The following is a 22,048-nucleotide window of genomic DNA, read 5'->3' as shown; positions in this document are numbered from 1 at the left end:
CTGTATATTGTCACCCTGCTTATTTAACTTACATGCAGAGAACATCATGAGAAATGCCAGGCTGGATGAAGCACAAGCTGGAATCAAGATTGCAGGGAGAAATATCAGTAATCTCAGAAATGCAGATGACACCACCCTTATGGCAGAAAGTGAAGAACTAAAGAGCCTCCTGATAAAAGTGAAAGAGAATAGTGAAAAAGTTGGCTTAAAGCTCAACATTCAAAAAACTAAGATTATGGCATCTGGTCCCATCACTTCATGGCAAATGGATGGGGAAACAGTGGAAACAATGGCAGACTTTATTTTCTTGGGCTCTGAAATCACTGCAGCCATGAAATTAAAAGACGCTTGATCCTTGGAAGAAAAGCTACAAACAACCTAGACAGCATATTAGAAAGCAGAGACATTACTTTGATGACAAAAGTCTGTCTAGTCAAAGCTATGGTTTTTCCAGTAGTCATGTATGGATGTGAGAGTTGGACCATAAAGAAAGCTGATTGCCGAAGAATCGATGCTTCTGAACTATGGTGCTGGAGAAGACCCTAGAGGGTCCCTTGGACTGCAAGGAGATCAAACCAGTCAATCCTAAAGGAAATCAGTCCTGAATATTCATTGGAAAGACTGATGCTGAAGCTGAAGCTCCAATACTTTGGCCACATGATGCAAAGAACTGACTCACTGCAAAAGCCCCTGATGCTGGGGAAGATTGAAGAAAGGATAATGGGATGACAGAGGATGAGAAGGTTGGATGGTATCTCTGACTCAATGGACATGAGTTTGAGCAAGCTCTAGGAGTTGGTGATGGAGAGGGAAGCCTGGTGTGCTGCAGTCCATGGAGTTGCAAAGAGTTGGACACAACTGAGCTACTGAACTGAACTGATTTGAGTAATATTTTGCTCATTCCACAAGACATAGCTATTGTACTGAAAATAAAATATTTTAAGTGTTTACAACACATATGGACTAACACACAATGTCTCATTCAGAGATATTAGATTTCCTTGAGTGGAACTAGGAGTTGTGAAACAATTTGGGTAATGAAAGTTGCTAATAGCTCATGGTAGCTAATTCATATCAACTACTAAATAAGATAACTCTTAGAGACAGTGAAGGACTGGGAAGCCTGCCATGCCGCAGTCCAAGGGATCACCAACAGTTGCACACAACTTAGCGACTGAACAACAACTATATAAGATAACATTAGTTTCCATGCATAAAAGCCATAAATCAAGACTTAAATGATACATTTTGGTAGATATCCTTGATTGGAAATATGCAGTGCAGATGAAAAATTGTCTATTAACAAATAGCTATTTAACCCAAGTTCTCTTTAGGATATTAGCAACCTCCAAAATGATAATATTTGTCAAACTACTACTGGCAAATAATAGTTATAAATAAGGTAATTGCACTGATGCAATTGTAATTCTTTGTTGTAAACATCTATGCAATGGTTATAGTACTGCTTATAGTGAAATATGGGAGGTAAACACATACTTATCTTTATCTATTTAGCTTATGATTTGATTACAACTTCTCATTTTTAAATTAATTTCAGATATAAAAGACAATTAAATTGTAACAAATTAAGAATTTACTTCTGGTGCATACTGGGGTCTTTTAATGCATCTTTCTATATCTTTTTAAGAAAGCAATGAAAGGAAAAAAAAGATAGCTACATAGTACTTAGTATGTGCCAGCCACTGTTCTAAGCACATCATATATATCCATTCAACACAAAATCAGGTTAAGACAATCAGGACTATTAATACCACCAGTAACTAGAAGCAAATGTAAATACTATCTGGTGAAAGAGAGTATCACACTAGGCCTCAAGTTATCTCCATAGTTTTTATATGTAATGTCCAGTACCTAATCAGAAATAACCAAGCATATGAAAGGCAAGGAATGTGAACCCATCAGGAGCACTAAAGGACAATCGATACAGACACAATATAAATAAAACAAAGACTTCAAAATAATACATATAATATATACAAGGATATGATACACAAAACTGAGAATTTTGTCAGAGATCTAGAAGCTAATAATACCATCATCATCATCATATAATGAAAACATATATTATATGAAAATATAATAATAAATACAAAGGAAACCTCACCTAAGCAATCATAGTAAAACTACTGGAAATCAAAGCTATAAAGAAAGAATTACAGATAGTTTTTTAAAAAAAGGACAGTTTGCTTTTAAAAGACGAGTAGCAATGACTCGTATACACTACCATGTGTAAAGCAGATGGGAAGCTGCTGTGTAACAGGGAGTTCAGCTCTGTGCTCTGTGACATCCTAGATGGATAGAATGAGGAGGTGGTGGGGAGACTCAAGAGGAAGGAGATACATGTATACTTAAAGCTGATTCACATTGTTATGCAGCAGAAGCCAACACAGCTTTGTAAAGCAATTATCCTTCAATTAAAAATAAATTTTAAAATAGACTATTTTCTGGCATCAACAGAAACAGTGAGTTATAAGACAATAACATCATAAACGGAGAAGGCAATGGCACCCCACTCCAGTACTCTTGCCTGGAAAATCCCATGGACAGAGGAGCCTGGTGGGCTGCAGTCCATGGGGTCGCTAAGAGTTGGACATGACTGAGCGACTTCACTTTCACTTTTCATTTTCATGCATTGGAGAAGGAAATGGCAACCCACTCCAGTGTTCTTGCCTGGAGAATCCCAGGGACGGGGGAGCCTCGTGGGCTGCCGTCTATGGGGTCGTGCAGAGTCAGACATGACTGAAGCGACTTAGCAGCAACATCATAAAGTGGGGGAAGAGAATTACCAGTTTAGAATTTTCTTCCCAGGAAAAGTACATATTAGAAAAAGAGTCAATACATTTCAGACAAAAAACAAAACAAAACTGGACCAAATTATTACTATACTAAAGAAAATCCTATATGTAATCTCAAAGATGCAGGAAGAAATGAAGAGTATATAAGACTATATGAAACCATAATAACAATAATTATTGTGGAATTTAAATTATATAAAATTAAATACCTAAAAATAACATATAATTCAGAAGAAGCACATAAGTAGTTAAGGCATTCATTCTAAGGTTTTCAAGTTTCCCACAAAGTGATAAAAGATCTAATTTGCATTGTACTTTGATTAGGGCGAAGACACCTCTTGTAACGTCCATGGTAACCAGTAAGATAATGTAAAAGTATGTAAAAATAACAAGCTAATAGGCAAAGGGCAATGAAATTACAAATATATTCAATCCAAAAGACAGCAAAGAGACAAAAAGAAATATAGAACAGGAAAGGCAAATAGCATAGTAAATCAGCATATTTAAATTCAAATATATTATTATGAAATTAAATATAAAATGACTAAATACTCCACTGAAAAGAAAAATACCAGACTGTATAATAAAACAATATTTACTTATCTGATGCTTGTAAAGAGAGATATCTAAACCACAAACATATAGAAAATTTTAAATTTAGAGAATGAGAGAGAAGTCACACAGACACTAGCTAACAGAAAGCTAGTTGTATAGATTTTAAAGTTGACTTGAAGGCAAAATTGTTAATAGAAAAAAAAAAAACTGGATCTCATTACAAGACAGGTTTCAATTCACCATGATGATATAATAGTTCTAAATTTGTATCTAACTAAGCATCTGTCATCCTTTTTTTCCATTACCATTCTGTTTCCTTAAGGAGACTTTTTAGATCTGATTATTCTAATCACTTCCTTCCAAAAGAGTTTAATACCATATATACTATACATCTGTTGATGCACTGAGTCTCTCTGGAGGGCCATAGACCACTGTAATACATACTGATTTTTTTTTTGCTTCCTAAGAACCAATTATTAGATCTGAATTAGGGAATTCCCCGGTAGCTCAGGTGTAAATAAACTGCCTACAATGCAGGAGACCACAGTTCAACTCCTGGGTCAGGAAGATCCTCTGGAGAAGGGAACAGCTACCCACTCTAGTATTCTGGCCTGGAGAATTCCATGAACTGTATAGTCCATGGGGTTGCAAAGAGTTGGACATGACTGAGCAAATTTCACTTTCATGTGATTAACAATTTCCAAATTGACTTGTATATTGTCACCCTGCTTATTTAACTTATATGCAGAGTACATCATGCAAAATGCCAGGCTGGATGAAGCACAAGCTGAAATCAAGTTTGCAGGGAGAAATATCAATAACCTCAGATATGCAGATGACACCACCCTTATGGCAGAGAGTGAAGAGGTACTAAAGAGCCTCTTGATGAAAGTGAAAGAGAAGTGAAAAAGCTGGCTTAAAGCTCAACATTCAAAAAATTTAAGCTCATGGCATCTGGTCCCATCACTTCATGGCAAATAGATGGGGAAAAAATGGAAACAGTGATAGACTTTATCATCTTGGGCTCCGAAATCACTGCAGATGGTGACTGCAGCCATGAAATTAAAAGATGCTTGCTCCTTGGAAGAAAAGCTATGAACAACCTAGACAACATATTAAAAAGCAGAGACATTACTTTGCTGACAAAGGTCTGTCTAGTCAAAGCTATGGTTTTTCCAGTAGTCATGTATGGATGTGAGAATTGGACCATAAAGAAAGCTGATTGCCGAAGAATTGATGCTTTTGAACTGTGGTGCTGGAGAAGACTCTTGAGAGTCCCTTAGACTGCAAGGAGATCAAACCAGTCAATCCTAAAGGAGATCAGTCCTGAATATTCATTGGAAAGACTGATGCTGAAGCTGAAGCTGAAGCTCCAATACTTTGGCCACCTGATGCAAAGAACTGACTCACTGCAAAAGTCCCTGATGCTGGGGAAGACTGAAGGAAGGAGGAGAATGGGATGACAGAGGATGAGAAAGGTTGGATGGCATCACTGACTCAATGGACATGAGTTTGACCAAGCTCCAGGAGTTGGTGATGGAGAGGGAAGCCTGGTGTGCTGCAGTCCAGAGTCACAAAGAGTTGGACACAACTGAGCTGCTGAACTGAATTGACCCGTATAGGTTTCCCTGGTGGCTCAGTGGTAAAATTCCACCTGCAATGCAGAAGACTCTGGTGTGATCCTTGGGTCGGGAAGATCCCCTGGAGAAAGAAATGGCAATCACTCCAGTCTTCTTGCCTGGAAAAATCTCATGGACAGAGGAGCCTGGAAGTCCATGGGTTGGCAAAAGTCCGACACGGCTTAGAGACAACCACCACCAATTGACTTGCATAGAGTGCAGTACCTAACAGCCAGAGTCCAAATTCATTTCAAATGTATGTGAAACATGTGTAAAAGTTGACTATATGTTGGATCATACATATAAGCTATACCAAATCTCAATGATCTAAATCATGAATTATCAATTATGAATCATGACCACAGCAGATTATACTAGGAAACAGTCACAAAAAGATAACTATAAAATCCCAATATGTTTGAAAATTAATAAATGCACATCTAAATAATCTAAGTGTCCAAAAAGAAGTTACAATTGAAATTGTTTTGAGCTATCTGATCATGGAAATACTAAATTTGGGGATGCAAATTAGAGAAAAGTTTATTGGTTTAAATGTATATATTGAAAAAGAAGAAAAAATGAAATGCTATGAGCCAAGGGAAAAAAAAAACCCTGAGAAAATAGAAAAAAACTTAGGAAAATAAATCTAAAGAAAGTAGAAAAAAGGAAATAATAAAGGACTAAAATGAATAAACAGACAATAAATACACATAAATAAAGAGAATTTAAAAAGTCAAAAGTTTTTACTTGAAATATCTAAAACTGATCTTGGCAAAACCATTGGAGAAAAACAAGAAAAACTGAAATGGCATAATAAACTAAGAGTAAGAATAAAAAGTTAGCCTAAAAAGCAGAGAATTATGAGCAACTTATGCTAATTACTAAATTTTGATAAAATTACTAAATTCTGACCTAGAAATACACAATGTACCAAAACTGAAAATAAAAGTAGAGAATCTGAATAACCCATAAAAATTAGTAAAATTAAAATTGTAACTAAAATCTTGGCCACAAAATATTCCAGGACTAGATGGACTTGATTACAATGTCTAACAAATATTTAAGGAATAAATGGCATGAATCTATATAAATCTCCCTCCTTCAAATTTTAAAAAGATAATATTTTCTAACTATTTTTATGAGGTCAATGGAACCTGGTTGATCCCAGAAAGAATAACTTAGACTTATTTTTCTTAATGAACATAGCTGCAAAATCCTAAAAGTTATTAGCAATCCAGAAACAAGGTAAAAATGGATTAAAAAATATCAGAACACATCATGACGAAATTGGAGTTACTCCAGGATTTCAAGTTGGATTTGACATTGTAAAATTAATCACCACCTCAAAAGAATAATAGAGAAAATCGTATGGTAGATATCAGAAAAAATATTTGATAAATCAAATATTTATTCATGGTAATTTACAAACTAGAAATAGAAGGAAACTTCCAAATTATAGACAATATCATACTTAATGGTAGAATGTTGAAAAATTTCCTTCTAATATTGAAAACAGTATACTACCCACTGTTAACTCAACAATTTACTGAAAATCCAGCCATTACAATAAGAAAAAAATGTCAATATTTAAGAAGAATATATACATGCCTAACAACATTCTTGGATAGTATGACTGACTACATAGAAAATTGAAAGAATTGACAAATTACTAGAATTTCCAAGTGAGTTCAGCAAGGCTGCTGACAACAAATTGATATACCAACATTTAATTGGTTTTCCATAGCAACTAAATAACAACAAACAACTATATAATGGTAACAAAAAATAAAAATTAAAATTGAAGAGATACTATTTAGAATAACATCGAAATACTAGCTGCTTAGTAATATATCTAGCAAGGAATATGCAAAATGACCACAAGCAAGCTATTATTAACAACAATTACCAAAGACCTAAATAAAAGGAAGAATATACTACCTTCATGAACTGAAAGACTCAAGGAAAGATGTCAAATCTTCCTAAATCCATCAATAACCCAAAAGTGTTATTTTTTCTTTTTTTTAGGGAAGAATCTTAAGTTAATTTAAAAATTTATATGGAAATGTAGAGAACCAAGAAGAGAAACAGGAGATTTTACCAATGGGAGAAACATATTTGTACAATAAATAGCAATCAAAGGTATCAAAATACATTTTAAAAATTCCTATAAATTAATATATAAATGACTTAGACAATTCACAAAGAAGATACTTACATGGCTAATATACATGTGCAAAAGTGTTCAAACTCATCAATAGCCAGGAAAATGCAAATTAAAACCACCATATACTAATCACTACATACCTCCCCTCAATGCTAATTTATAAGGTTAGTGAGGAACCTTATAAATTAGCATTTGTATCAACCATACATTGTTGATGGGAGTGTAAATTGTTTTAACCATTTTGAGCAGTTTTGAATTTTCTACTGAAGTAAAACATAAACATTCTCTGTGGCCCAGCAACTAATTCCTAGACATATGGTCCGCAGAAATACATGTACTGGTGTATCAAAAGACAGGCATAAGAATGCTCAGACCAGTACTATTAAAAACTAGATACAATTGAAACATTTTTCCATGGTAAAATGGATGAATAAATTGTTGCATAGTATCAGATAACTAGATACTATGCAATAATGAAATTAAATACAGTTGTACGCAGCAATCTGCTAAATCTCACTGTATAATAATGAGTGAAAAGAGTGGAGGAGGCTTGACGGATTTTTGAAGTGACAATTATGTAATAATGTTCTCTTTCTTGGCTTGGGCAGTGTAGTGGTTACACAGTGCTTCACTTGTAACTAGTGGACCATTCTGTGCATTTACATCTTTTGAGTATTTCTCTGCATATGTGCTATAGTTTAAAAATAAAATTAAAACTCTTTTTCTCTTAAGTGTTTAAAGCACCCCACAATACTATGTCCAAAGTACTTATAACTCTCCATGAAATAATTTTTATAAATGTAAGCAAACAATACCACTCGATACACACATGATGCTTACTACCTTTCATGCATTACTTTCAGTGCTTTACAAATAAAGTGCATTTGATCTTCTCAACAACCATATGAGGCAGATATAAACACCTTCATCTTATAAATAAGTAGAGTGCTGCTCAGAGACTAACTGGCTCAGGATCACAGAGCTAATCAGTAAGCCACAGTGAACTGTGCCAGATTCCGCACTGTTTACCATTACAGAACACTGCCTTCCAGAACAAAACTTCTGAAGTTGAAAGTGTCAGATTTAGTCACTGTGAATGAATTTGAAATGAAATAATGTTTCCTCGATACACTGGAAACTCCTAAAAATATTTCAAGTAGATTAACATTTTGACATAGATATTTTTATATTTTGTAAAAAAAATTTTAAAACTCTTTTTCTATGCTTAGAATGATCAAAGATGGATTTTAACATAATGCTTTTGAAACACTGAAAACCAAAAAAAAAAACTGTCATTTAAAAAGCTGGGATTCAATTTCAACTCTATTAGTTTTAACTTCTGTGAACCTCGATTACCTTGTCATTAAAATGGGCATAATGAATCCTTTCCTAATAGGAAGATTCTGAGAAAGAACTGATTTGACATTTGTGCTCTGAACTAGGCGACTAATATGAAAGCCAATCCAACCGTGTGCGTAGAGAGTGTGTTAGAAATTTTACAACATAAATGTACCTCATTTTAAACTCACATTTAAGCGGCTTAAAAGTCAAAAGTGCTAAATAACTTAAGGCCAGCATTTGGAACTTGAATGCAGCAATTTAGGTTACAAGGTTAGTTTTTCCTGAAAAAAGTTTGATCCTTATTGTTTTCTTCCTGTTTTCCCTTCTCTCTCCACATAATATATGAAAACTAAATTTAAAAAAAATAATATACTATTACCATTTAATTCAATAAATATATTTGACCTATTTTTTAAAAGACTTACATTAAAGGAGACATATTTTAAATAGGCTATGTTCTCCAATTCACTGTTTCTGACATGAATACCATTTTAAAAGTTTTTATGTACATTTGTTTTCACGTTTAAGAAGGGTTTGCCCTCTCACTCTCTCATGCACTCACACAGACACTTAGCAGCAACAAATTAATGAAAAAGAAGATAGAAGATAGTAATTCTCAGCTACTTTATTATTAGCCATTGGATTATTTTTAAATGATTAACAATTTTTTTTTCTTAAAAAAAATGAAGAGAAATGTATAGAGAAAAATCTAGAATGTCATTCAAGTCTCCTATCATACAAATTTCTGTTTTGTGTCTATCCCTTTTGTTTTAACTTAAAGATTGTTCTTCACTCCAAGCACAATAAAAAAAGGTCTAGAAAAACAGAAAATAAAAATTACTAAATAATTTAAATGACCAATACATTTTCCAAATCACACTAAAACCAAATTGAAATTATTTTTATTTCATGAAAAACAAGAACACTAGTCTGAAGGACATGGAAATATACTGTATTTTTATCACAGGGAAAACAACTTTTTCCTTAAATTTAATGATCTTTACTAAATCAAGACATTCTTTAGACTTCTGTATTACTGCAGCATCTCCTTTTACAAGAATGCATCTACACTTTTGTAAATGACTGAGTTCTTTCATCTGGCTAGACACAGCTGGCAAGTGGCATAATGGGAAAGGGAAATGAAAGTTTTTTTTTTCCCCCTGAAAAACCAAGAAATGTATAAATCATATTGAAACTGAAGCATTTGTTGCTTGTATTACTGCACAAAATACACATCTTAATACACACAGTGTTTTCTAATGTTTTATGCATAAATGATATTATAGCATATTTTAATTTAAAAAGTCTATGATGGGTGGTTTCCTTAAACACTATTTGAGTAAATATAGTGTTACTATAGTGTTAAATATGCACGTATTTAATTTGAAAAATTAAACCAAACTAATTCTAAAACAGAAAGTTTAAAGTGCTCAAACCAATAAAATATATTGAGTAAAATATGTATATTTAGTTTATGGAGAAAAGTCTCAAATAGTTGTCAGGCAGCAGGCCAGCAAGTTTTCTTATGAAAACTCTTGAACACATATGAAAGCTGGAAGGAATTCTGAGCTCGACTAAGACTCTCGTTTTGTACATGAAGACACTGGGTGCCCTGCAAAATGATTGGTCCACAGTTACTCAAGCAGGAAAGCTGGGCTATCTCTCTCTTCACTTCAGGGACAAGCTGGTCTCCTCAGCTGTGTAAGGCAAGGGAGGGAAACGCAATAGGAGTGAAGGAAGAATCTAATAAAGCAATTAAAAAATGGAACTCTTTCTCTTTTATTTCCTAGTTTTTGTCTCACCTTTAACTTAAATATCATGTGAAAATAAATAGATACCCATAATTTTTCCATTGCATACATAATAAACTTGTGGTGAGAAAAGTTGAGCAATTCTACAGTATTTACATCCCAGAGGCTTCCATTGTTATTTTTATTTGAATCTGTAGACATTTTCAATCAGTGTGTGAATATGTATATGTAGCTATACAAATGCTAATGTAGCTTTTCCCACTTGTCACATCTTGAAAATCATTCCAGATTGTTCATGTAGATCTCGCTTATTCTTTTAAATAGTGATATGATATTCTAGTCTATGGATTTAAAATAATGAACTCAACAACTCACCTATTATTAGTTTAGATAGTTTCTGAATTTTTATATTACAAAGAAGGCAAAAATAAACATTATTTGATATGTTCTTAGACTAAGATTTACTAGAGTCAAAGAATATGTAAAATATTGAATGTTAAGTATCTTTATTTTAGATATCAAATTTTGACCAGTTTAGGGATGATCCCCTGAAGAAGGGAATGGCAACCCATTCCAGTACTCCTGCCTGGAAAATTCCATAGGCAGAGAAGCCTGGTGGGCTACAGTCCATAGGGTCGCAAAGAGTTGGACAGGATTGAAGTGATTTAGCGCACGAGCACAGGTATATACTAACCTCCTATGTCTTTATCTGAACCCACGGAAATACCTCCTCACACCCAACTGACCCTGGACTCCATCTGCCATCTCAAAGGAAAAGAAGAATATTCTTAAAGCTCTCAAAGATCCTTTAGTATATTTAAATCATATATAAACTTATGTTTTGAACAAAATCTTTTTCTGTGTGTTTGAAGCAGTAAGTAGGTAATGATGATTTTCATCATGTAGAAAGGATGTCTGTTATATTTATTTATATGTTAATTATGAATTTAAAACATAAAAGCTAATAATAAGAAAAGAATCTGACCAGGAATTTTAATGAAAAATTTTATGCAAATTCACCAGCCACTAGAAAGGAAAACTAAAACCAAAAAACTTCAAATTTTATAAGAGGAAATGCCATCACAGTCTCATTATCAATCTTAATTTTTCCATCTTCTTACAAATGCAAGAAAGAGAAGAAAAGGAGACAGGCAGGAAGGAAGAAAGGAAGTATGGATGGACAGGAAAGGATGGAGGGGTATGAGTAAAACAAGCTTTATTTACTAATATATTGACTAAAGCTGTTATTTTCATGCTTCTTTACTGTATGTAAATAAATGTACAAAGCATCCAAGAAAGGATTTTAATTTTGAAAATACTGGGGTATTTATTTACACACTAGTATATTAAGAATTATATATTGCTTAATAGACTTATGTGTGTTTTGTGTGATGTTATTTTTAGGTTTATCTGAAGCTACAAACCTTGCTCCCTATTCTCCACACTTGAGATGTTAACTGTAAATCAACACCCAAGGAGATGCCAGCAAGAATGCCCTGACCCACAGAGGATCCTACCAGCAGATACTCAATGGACAATCAATTCACCAAAAACATTATTCTTCTGAGGATTCCTCCAACTTAGTTATTAACACATGTTCAGTTATTCTCTAAAGAAACCAGAATTGGAGCCGAGGAGATATTAAAGTGAAATAATACAGAAAGCCTAAGACAATGATTGGCACTTAGGAAAAAGACACTTGTCACATTAAAGTCTCCAGATACAATGAACTCAAAGCATGTCCCTTTACTGTCTGAAGGGGTGATACAGCCATGGGCATGTGCATGTCAGCCTCAGAGGAGAGAAATGGGGGGAGGACACATGGTCTTCCCTGAAGAGCCATAGTCTGCCTGTAGAGAAATTGCCCAAAACCCAGAGACTTGTTTCTGTTTTCCCTTGACAATGAGGGTATTTTGGAGGTGAAATTATATAAACTTGGATAATTGAATACAGGCAAACTTTTATGGGAAGTAGAAGAAATAAAGGATGGGAGAGGTGGAAGAAGAAGAAGAGTTTAATGCTAACGAGTCACTATTAACCTATCATGGTGAAGCACAGAATCTGGAAAGGAAAAAGGCATCCTAGAAGTATTCTAAGATCTTCATCTTAAAGCAGAGGAAATTGAGGCCTCCAAAGTTGAAGAAATTTGCCTTAACTCACACAGTTCTTCTGAGCCACTTTGGGATATTGGTTTCTTGACACAAAGGACCTTCCTGCCATATGACACTGCATCAGTGGTCAAGCCCATCACAGTTTAGGAAACATTCTTGCTTGTACCAACTGGCTACTGGCATCTGGGGTTGCTGTCAAAGTTCTTGAAGGACTCTTGCTTTTTGGAACTCTTATGGTTCCAAGTTCAAGTGATGATGGAGAAACTACCAATGCACTAATTTAATTCACCATCTCAAACCTGTACAATAGCTTAATCAACCAATGGAAAAACTTTGGCTCCCTTAAACATTATATTTTGTATGGATATCACTACATATATATTATCCACATCTTGACATGTGGAAAGCATATAGTAATTTTTAAAATAAAAGTCTGACACTCACATTTTTATATACAAATAGAATTTTTAAAATTCCCAAATAAGAATGCTATAAAAAGTTTGATCAAAAAAAGACTGTAAGAAATAATCCAATACAACCAGTTTCATTTATAGGTGATGAAACTGGGATCAAGAGTAAGCAAGTGTTTCCCAACTAGTTAGAGCCTGATAAGGGTGCCCACTAGTCCCGTCTCTATCTGTTCCTCTTTCTAGTGTGCGCCATGCAATCTCCTTCTGGGTACAAATTAAATCATCTGGATACCTAAGCGATTCTTGGGAAAGTATAACTGCCTTGATTATACACTAGAATGTTGACACATTTCATTGCATTCTTCATTCAAATCTCTAACATGCCTGGAATATAATAGATATTGTCACTTTGGGTTATACTTGGGCTTCCCTGATAGCTCACTTGGTAAAGAATCTGCCTGCAGGAGACCCTGGTTTGATTCCTGGTACAGGAAGATCTGCTAGAGAAGGGATAGGCTACCCACTCCAGCATTCTTGGGCTTCCCTTGTGGCTCAGCTGGTAAAGAATCTCTGCCTGCAATGCAGGAGACCTGGGTTTGATCTCTGGGTTAGGAAAATCCCCTGGAGAAGGGAAAGGCTACCCACTCCAGTATTCTGACCTGCAGAAGTCCATTCTACATCCTTTTTTCCCCATTTCTCCCCCAAACTTCTGTATCATCACTTTAAAGATTGTTAATATACCAAGTGACTCACTGTTTATATACCAGGTGGCACGATAGTAAAGAATCTGCCTGCCAATGCAGGAGATGCAAAAGACACGGGTTTGATCTCTGGGTTGGGAAGATCCCCTGGAGTAGTAAATGGCAACCCATTCCAGTATTCCTGTCTGGAAACTGGCAAGGACAGAAGAACCTGGCAGGCTACAGTCCACGGAGTTGCAAATAGTCGGACATGACACATACACAATACACCAAGTGTGCATCACCTCAGGAATCAAAGAGCATGTTGACAAAGTCACCTAGGATGCTTGTAAAGTCAATGGTCCTGACACCTGGGGACCATGGTGTAAAGTCAACGGTCCTGACACCTATGGCTCTGACATGAGCGATAGATATGCTCCCCAAGGCTCATTCTTAGGAAACGCGAGGATGCCCCCGGGGAAGCTCTGAGGAGAAATGGAGATGCCACCATGGGAAGGCACTGATACAGAGGTTCTCACTGCATTTCCAAATGCCAAACCTCCTTCTCCCCAGCTAGATGCACCTCCTAGAACAGAGCGCCCTGCTTGTCTGTAAACTTCTCTGGGACAGAAAACTTGAATCCATGGGATGGTGGAGTCTTTGGGTAAAAATTATTTTGTCTAAGTTACCTACCTCCTTCGATAAATTACCTGCTACCAGTCAATGTGAGTTAGACCACTTAGAACACCTAATAGGTTTTACATTTAGATGTTCTGAAGTCTATTCTGATTCTCACTTTTGATACTTCTATTTAATATAATGAAGACCTTTTGGTCTTGCTTGGGATTAGTTTACTGCTTAATGTATTCCTTCCAATACCATGTTCTGTGAGTCAACATGCAGCTTCCCCTGTGATTGGAGCCTAGTTAACAAAGTCAACTTTGGAAGATTAATTTCTAGTCAGAAGCATTTCCCAGGCGGGACCATCTCACTTTGAGGAAACTTACTTTTGCATCTGTTTTGGGGTAACAGGTTCCTTTGACTGAAAAGAACACCAGTCAATGTTCAAAATGCCCTCCTAACTAGATTATACGTCAGGTTGGACTTTAACATCAAAAACTTTTTTCAAAAACAGTTGAAAATACCATATTTGAAATTTATTTTAATTATAATATATGAAGGGTAGTAAATTTTCAGCAAACATTTTAAGTAGGTATTAATTGAGAACTGACAATGGGGAACTTTGTGCTGAACATCATGTAAGGCATTACAAAATGTACTGGGGCAATTTTTTTTTCTAAGTTGATGTCTGCTCCTAACACATCTTGGAGTTTTCCATCCTTGCCCTAAGTCACTTGATTCAAAAGAGTTTCTCCCAGTTAATTGGCTGACATATATATAGTCACCACTGATTTTGTATCATGTTCAACAGAGTACACTCTGAAACCAGACAGCTTACAGTGTCAGGTGAAAAACCTTATAGAGGATACAGACTCTGGAGTTGCAACTTGTTAACTTTGGGCTTCTACTTCATACATAAAGCGACTTCACTGTATTAGAGAAAATGTCAATCAAAACGTAACTACTGACACTCGTCTTTGTTTCACCAGCCAGTAATAAAAGATAAAGCAGAGGAAATGGAGGAGCGGCAGTTAGGCATTTGCAACACACAAAGTCCTTGTTTTCCCACTAGGCACTGCAGAAAAGCAATTGTCCATTCACATCACATCCTCTGCATTTCAGGGCTAATATTTTTGCAGTTCTTAACTTGGTACATTACACTCTTAGTTAATTTCATAATTCTTTGAAATGCACAATGTGTTTCACACCTTGCTTAATCTTACTGCTAACATGACCCAGTTTTAGAAATTTCTCTTAATGTTGAGAATAGAAACCTTTGAAAAAAATCAAGAAATTTTGGAAACAGAGTAATGGTTTCAAACAATCCTGTCTTACTTGTTATTGCATAACTTTGAGAAGGGTAATAAGGAAATCCATATTAACCATATATTATTTGAATTGCTCTTACAATAATTGACTCTAGATAGGAATGATTTTTAGCAGAGGTTCTCCTCAACCTACAATAATATTGTGCCATTGAAAACAACATTACCCTGGGTTTAATTGCCCTGCTTCCTGCAACATTTAGTGGTTTACGTATATAAATACATATGCCTGCTTTCAGGGGCAAAGAGGTTTAGTCTAACATTTTAATAGTTATTCTAGCCAAACACATGAAGAACAGAACCTATAGATGGTTAATTAGTTGCCGGGATCAATCACTCAAGTCCATAATTAAATTTCTCACTCTGCTTTCAACTATTGTAGGAGAAGACAATTAGCAAATTTGCAGTAGTAATAAAGAAGTTTTATTCTCCTTTATAAATAACGAGATCTAAGTCATTTGATCATATAACTCAGTGCCTGGATCTCCTCTGTTGACTTCCAAATTCAGAACATTTTTAAAAATGCAACAAATTGATAAATTGCATTTTCCTCAAGAGTTCATATTTCGGACACATCTTCCATAGGTTTTTTTTTTCACCTTCGACTCATTATTAGCTTCTTTCTCCCCTCCTACTAATTTCTTCATCTTCTATCAACCAACATAACAAACTCAAGAGAAAAACGGAATTTCTTTTTCCCTGTTCCACAACCCTCACCAATCTCTTTACCAGTATTTTCCTGTCCTGTCCCACCAAAAAGAAAAACTGACTCAACTCTAAGATTTACATTGGAGAAGAAATATTGCATTCATTAAAAAAAAAAAAAAAAAAAAAAAAACCAAAGGAAAAAAAACAACCCTCTCAGGAGAGGCTCAAAGAGCAGTGAAAAGGCCAGAGTGTCTCATTAGGCTGCTTGGAATGAAACAGTTAATTCAGGGTAAGTGATAATGTTTAGTCAGTTCGCCTAGAAAAAGGAAGGAAATTCAAAAGCTGGTTGCTGTAGTAACAATCACAGACCAAAAAATATATACATACAGGTTCATTTAAAATAAAACTCCTGCCATCTCTCTCCTGGGATTCTCTCAGGAAAAATGAGTTGCCGCTGAAATCTGTCGTACCTACCTCAACCATTAAACAAGACATTTAACCATAGTGGCAGTTCTGTGACCTCTGAATGCCGTGAAATCTCTGAGCGCTGCCGCTTGCTCATGAAGACTTGTGCTGCGGAATCCAGCAACTTCATCCAGGATTACAAATATAATTAAGAAAAAATAAGGAAAAAAAAAGAAAGAAAGAAAGAAAGAAAAACAAAAGCACACAGAGAGATCGGGAAGGAAGGAAGGAAGGTAGAAAGAGATTCTCTGTGGGTGAGGACACCACGTTTCTCCCAGCAAGCGCTGGGATGGAGCTGAGGCTGCTGCAGCGCCCAGACCCACCGACTGGCTGGGGGAGCAGGCAGCCGGCCTGCTGGGCTGGGAGGTGCTGTCAGTTGCCACAGGCAAGGAAAAGCAGAGACCAATCGGCTTCAACTCTGGCAGCTTACTGGAGTGGAGCCTTTTCTGTTTATGTTTCCTCATTTCAAGAGTGACGTCAAAGGGTTTAGTTTTTCCTCTGCATGTGCTATTAATTTTAAAGTGCTGTGCTATGGGAAGAATGCGTGTGTGTGTGTGTGTGCCTGTGGTGAGCCTGGGCACCCCACTCTCAGGAGCACCCAAGACACATTTTCTATTTTCAGGAATAAATTTTAACAATTTAAAATACCTTGTGGCGAGGTGTATCTGAAAACAAAACAAGACGAGAAACACTGAACTTGATGAGAGCGGCAAAGATTTCTATTTTCCCCCAATGCGTGTGTATGTACCTTTGCCCGCTAGCCAGCTGTTGCTTGTTTTTGAACTCATTCGTTTTTACCCTTCCCTCAAAGAGTTGTTAATCTTGATCGCCGTGGAGGCAGACTTGCGCCAGTGTATGTGCTGGTGAACGATATTCTGTGTAGTGAAGAACAGAAATTATGTTTATGCTGCTGGTCCCTGCTTTTCTCTCTTTCCTCCAGCTTCTGTGGTGAAGCGTCAGGATTATTCATGCCATGGAGATCCCTCCTGCAACTCCCCACGGGGACTCATTCAAGAAGCAGGGCACAGGGATGCCACACAAGCATGCCGGGGGCTTCAGCACGTTCTCGCCCAAACTGTGTGAAGGTACAGTTATTTAGGGAGACTTCCTCTACCAGGGCCCCCAGCTCATCCCTGTATTTCTCTTCCCACTCTGGAAAATCTCGGTGGTGGCCATCTGTTATTCCTGCCTCCCCCATATCCTCTCCCTTCTTCCCCCCGCCCCATTCTTCTAACAGAACCTCTCTTTTTTTCCCCCTTTGGAGACTTTCCTTCCTCTATCTAGAGACTGCATAGCCTTTCCCTTAAGACCCTCCCCTCCAAAAGAACTATAAGGGGCACGTGACCCAGACTGACCAATCTGATTTCTCCATTGCCTTAGAAACAGACAATGTTTTAGGGGTAAGTGCAACTTTCAAGAAAGGTGAGTCCTTTTTCAAATATGAATACAGATTCTTTGAGAAAGAAGATATTGATAGCTGTCTGAGATTCTACATACTAGAGTTAAGTGAGACTGTAGTTGTTGGAGTTCATGTTTGATGTTCAAGATACAGAAGTGGGAACAAAACAGGTGGTATCTGCTTTAATGTAGTTTAGCTTTTGGAGAAGAGGGAAGATAGGCAATACAAATAGGTTAATATATAATGTCAGTTGATAATAAGGGCTTTGAAATAAAGGAAAATAAGGGCACAGAGGTGTATCTGTGTGTGTGCATATATGCACAAGTGTGTGCATATCATCATTTAAGAAATGATGATTAGGGAATGCACGCTTTTAAAGCAAATGGGAGCAAAGTCCTGAATGAAGTAAAAAGCGGTCACCTGTGGCTCTGCTGCCAGGCAGAGGAACAGTGTGAAGGCCTGAGGCAGGTGAATACTTGGCATGTTCAAGACACAGAAAGGGAAATAGAGTGGCTGGAAGACAACGAATAACAGGAAGAGATGGGTTCAGGGACATATGTCTGGGACAAGATCTGGAAGCATCTCACAGGCCCTGTAGAGGATTAGAATTTATCCCCAGGTAGAAAACCTAACAGACTGTTTTGAACTAAAGAAAGCCTATGATTTCCTTTATCTTCTGTGCAGAAAATAGGCTCTAGGGGAGCCAGAGTTGAGGCAAGGAGACCAATAATGAGGGCATTGCAATAACAGCTTGAATTTGGGTGTAAGCAGTGGACAGAATGAGACGGCCAAATTCTGGAGGGGGGTGTGTTTGTGTATGTGTGTGTGGAATTGGCAGGATTTCAAGATATGGGGTATGAGAGAGAGGAACCAAGGATACTTCCCAGGATCCTGGCTTGAGCAAACAAATAGAGTTGCCACATACTGACTTGGGGAAGACCAAGAGAAGAACCTGGTTTTGAGATAAACAGAAGAGTGGTTCCGGACCTTCATTCAATAGCAACAAATAGTGACCGATTGCCTACCCTGTACCAGGCACTGTTGTAAGTGCTGGAGATGCAGCACTGAAAAGCACAAACAGATTAACCCAGAAGCCCTTACCCTCATAAAATTTAGATTCTTCTGAGGGGAGACAGTTTATAATAGGGTACTTAATAGTGATAATGCTGCTGCTGCTGCTGCTGCTAAGTCGCTTCAGTCATGTCCGACTCTGTGCGACCCCATAGACAGAAGCCCACCAGGCTCCCCCATCCCTGGGATTCTCCAGGCAAGAACACTGGAATGGGTTGCCATTTCCTTCTCCAATGCATGAAAGTGAAAAGTCAAAGTGAAGTCGCTCAGTCGTGTCCAACTCTTAGTGACCCCATGGACTGCAGCCTACCAGGCTCCTCCATCCCTGGGATTCTCCAGGCAAGAGTACTGGAGTGGGGTGCCATTGCCTTCTCCGAATAGTGATAATACTATGGAGGAAAAAATATGACCAGGAAGCATTATTGGTCAGATGGAGGCTAGCAATTTTAAACTGAATATCTAGGGAGGGTCTCATTACAAAGGTGATACTTGAACAAGATGAGGAAAGAAGAGGCACAGAGGAAGTGCAAGGACTCTGAGGTAGAGGCATGGTGAGCAGCAGGAGATGGCAATGGGCCTACAGGATGCAGATCAGGTAGGGCATTCTTGGTCATTGGAAAGACTTTGGCTTTTACCCTGAAAGAAGTAGGGTTCTAAGCAGACTAGCCTTTTTTAACAGGCTCACTGTGGTAGTTGTGTGGAGGTCAGACTGGATGAAAGGGAACTGATAGAGGGTATTGAATATTGAAATAAAACAAGCCAGACACCACAGTGGTGTCAATGGATGGCTTTGATGGCTAGAAGTGGTTGGCTTCTGATTATATTTTGGTTTTGGAAATAATAGGATTTTTAAATGGATTGGACACTAAGGATAAAGGAGGTAGGAGCCACTAACATTTCCAATATGTTGGGTTCCATTAAATGGAAGAATTGCTCTGGCATTGACCAAGAGTGGGAACGGCCTTTGGAGGGAAGATAAGGAGTTTGACAGTGAATGTGTTAGCTTTGCCTATAGGATGTCTACATGGAAATATGGAAAGGGTAGCTGAATATATAAGCTTAGAGTTCAGGGGACAGTTTCAGGCTATAGATATAACTTCGGAAGTCACCACATGGTATTCAAACACCATTCATGGTATTTGAAGCCATGAAGCTGGATATAATTACCAGGGAAATGAGTGCAGATGGAAAAGCCTCAGGTAACCCGAGATTAAGAAGTCAGGAAATGAGGAAGACCCAGCAAAGGAGACTCAGAAGGAGCTCCCAAGAGGTAAGAAATAAGCTAAGACTGGGGTATCCTGGAAGCCAAATGAAATTTTCAATGGTAAGCTTTGTAAAATGAAATTTAGATGAAGGTTCAAAATTGACCCTTGAATTTAAAATGTGTAATCCTTTGTGCCCTTGACAAAATCAGGTTTAGTATGGTAGAAAGGGTGAAAGATCAAGAGAGAATGGAAGGACAATTGGGGGTAGACAGCAATCCTTTCAAGGTGGTTTTGTCCAAAGAGAACAGAGAAATGGGACAGTAATTGGAAAGAAAGTGAAATCAAGGAAGCGTTTTTAACATGGGAGAAATATCAGCATTTTGTATGCTGTCAAAAAAGATCCAGTTGGAAGAAATAATTAGTGTTGCAAGGACAGAGGGAGAAATTATTGGAGCGAAAATGGAGTATGTGATAAGCGGAATAACCTGCCAAAGATGTCCACACTCTAGTCCCTGGAATCAGTTGAATATATTCTATGACATGGTGAAAGGGACTTTGAAGATACAATGAAGGTTATGGATTTTAAAAGAGAGAGATTGTCCTGGATTATCTGGGTGTGCTCAATCTAATCACATGGATCCTTAAAAGCAGAGAACTTTCTCTGACTGGAAAGAGAGGAGAGATGAAGCAGAATAAGAAGTTAGAGAAATTCCAAATGTCACAAGTATTCAGCACACCACAACTGTCTCTGAGATGTAGGACCTATGTGCAGGGACCAGAGAGAGGCCTCTAGAAGCTAAGGGCTACCCCCAGCTGACAGCCAGCAAGGAAAGTCACCTTAGTCCTACAGCTGGAAGGAATTGGATTCTTCTGATAACCTGAATAAACTTAGAAATAGATTTTCCTGCAGAGCCTCGAGAAAGGAACACAGACCAGCTGACCCCTTGTTTCTAGTCTTGTGAGACTCTAAGCAGAGTACCTAGCAAGATCCACCTCCGGATCCATGAAAGTCTGGGTTAATTCATTATAGCAGTGCCGGAACACTAATTAAGGGTGATTGGCTTTAGAAAGTAGCATGGATGACTCATCCATAGAAGCAGGAGAGAAGGCAGAGCGAATAATAGAAGTAGGGCTAGGTGGGTTGTGGTCATGTTGCACGATTGTGAATGAAAATTCTTTGTAACTTGTAATTTCTCAGTGGAATAGGCATTAGGAGTATTGACTAAGAGAGGTGGAGGTTTGAAAAGAGAATATGTGAACTAGTCATCTGGAGAGTAAAGAGCAGTGTTCTTTAGTCAGGAGCACTGAGGGCATATTTGGGTTTAGTTGTCATGACTTAAAATGATACCACACAGCATGTTACCTTTACAATATCTATGAGATGTCCAGAACCAAAGGCGAATTGGTATTGAATGTCATGGATGTGCACAAAATCACTTAGGGAATGAGAATAGACTCAAGATCTAAACGCTGGGAGCTCCCAATGTTTAGATATTGGGAAATTGAAAACGATCCAGCAAAAGAGACCAGAAAGGAGTATCCACAGAGGTAGATGCATAAGAAAGATATTGTGGTCTCTCAGAAGTCAAGTTTCAACAGTGAGTGTTATGGATTGAATTGCATCTCCCCTGCACCCATTCCCCCCCAAACATATGTATGCCCTAATCTCCAATGTGACCGTATTTGGAGTTAGGGGTCCATAAAGAGGTTGCTGCTACTGCTAAGTCGCTTCAGTCATGTCCGACTCTGTAAGACCCCATAGACGGCAGTTTACCAGGCTCCCCCGTCCCTGGGATTCTCCAGGCAAGAACACTGGAGTGGGTTGCCATTTCCTTCTCCAATGCATGAAAGGGGAAAGTGAAAGTGA

At 37.4% G+C, this 22,048-nt stretch overlaps 1 protein-coding gene across 4 annotated transcripts in view; it reads right to left on the bottom strand.

Moving 5' to 3' along the window:
• The window catches only part of PDE7B (phosphodiesterase 7B), a 369,928-nt gene extending 352,981 nt beyond the window's left edge, over positions 1-16,947 (bottom strand). For all 4 annotated transcript variants that reach the window (XM_055535706.1, XM_055535708.1, XM_055535703.1 and 1 more), the window contains exon 1: positions 16,516-16,947. Coding sequence is in view for 2 of the 4 variants with exons in the window: in XM_055535703.1 (XP_055391678.1) it covers positions 16,516-16,536 (21 nt within the window). In the remaining 2 variants the exon portion in view is untranslated. The remainder of the gene's footprint in view (positions 1-16,515) is intronic.
• Positions 16,948-22,048: the final 5,101 nt, after the last annotated feature.

The sequence above is a fragment of the Bubalus kerabau genome, chromosome 9, assembly GCF_029407905.1.
Source record: "Bubalus kerabau isolate K-KA32 ecotype Philippines breed swamp buffalo chromosome 9, PCC_UOA_SB_1v2, whole genome shotgun sequence".
In the NCBI taxonomy this organism is placed as follows: domain Eukaryota; kingdom Metazoa; phylum Chordata; class Mammalia; order Artiodactyla; family Bovidae; genus Bubalus; species Bubalus kerabau.
This window is presented reverse-complemented; position numbering and strand designations above follow the sequence as displayed.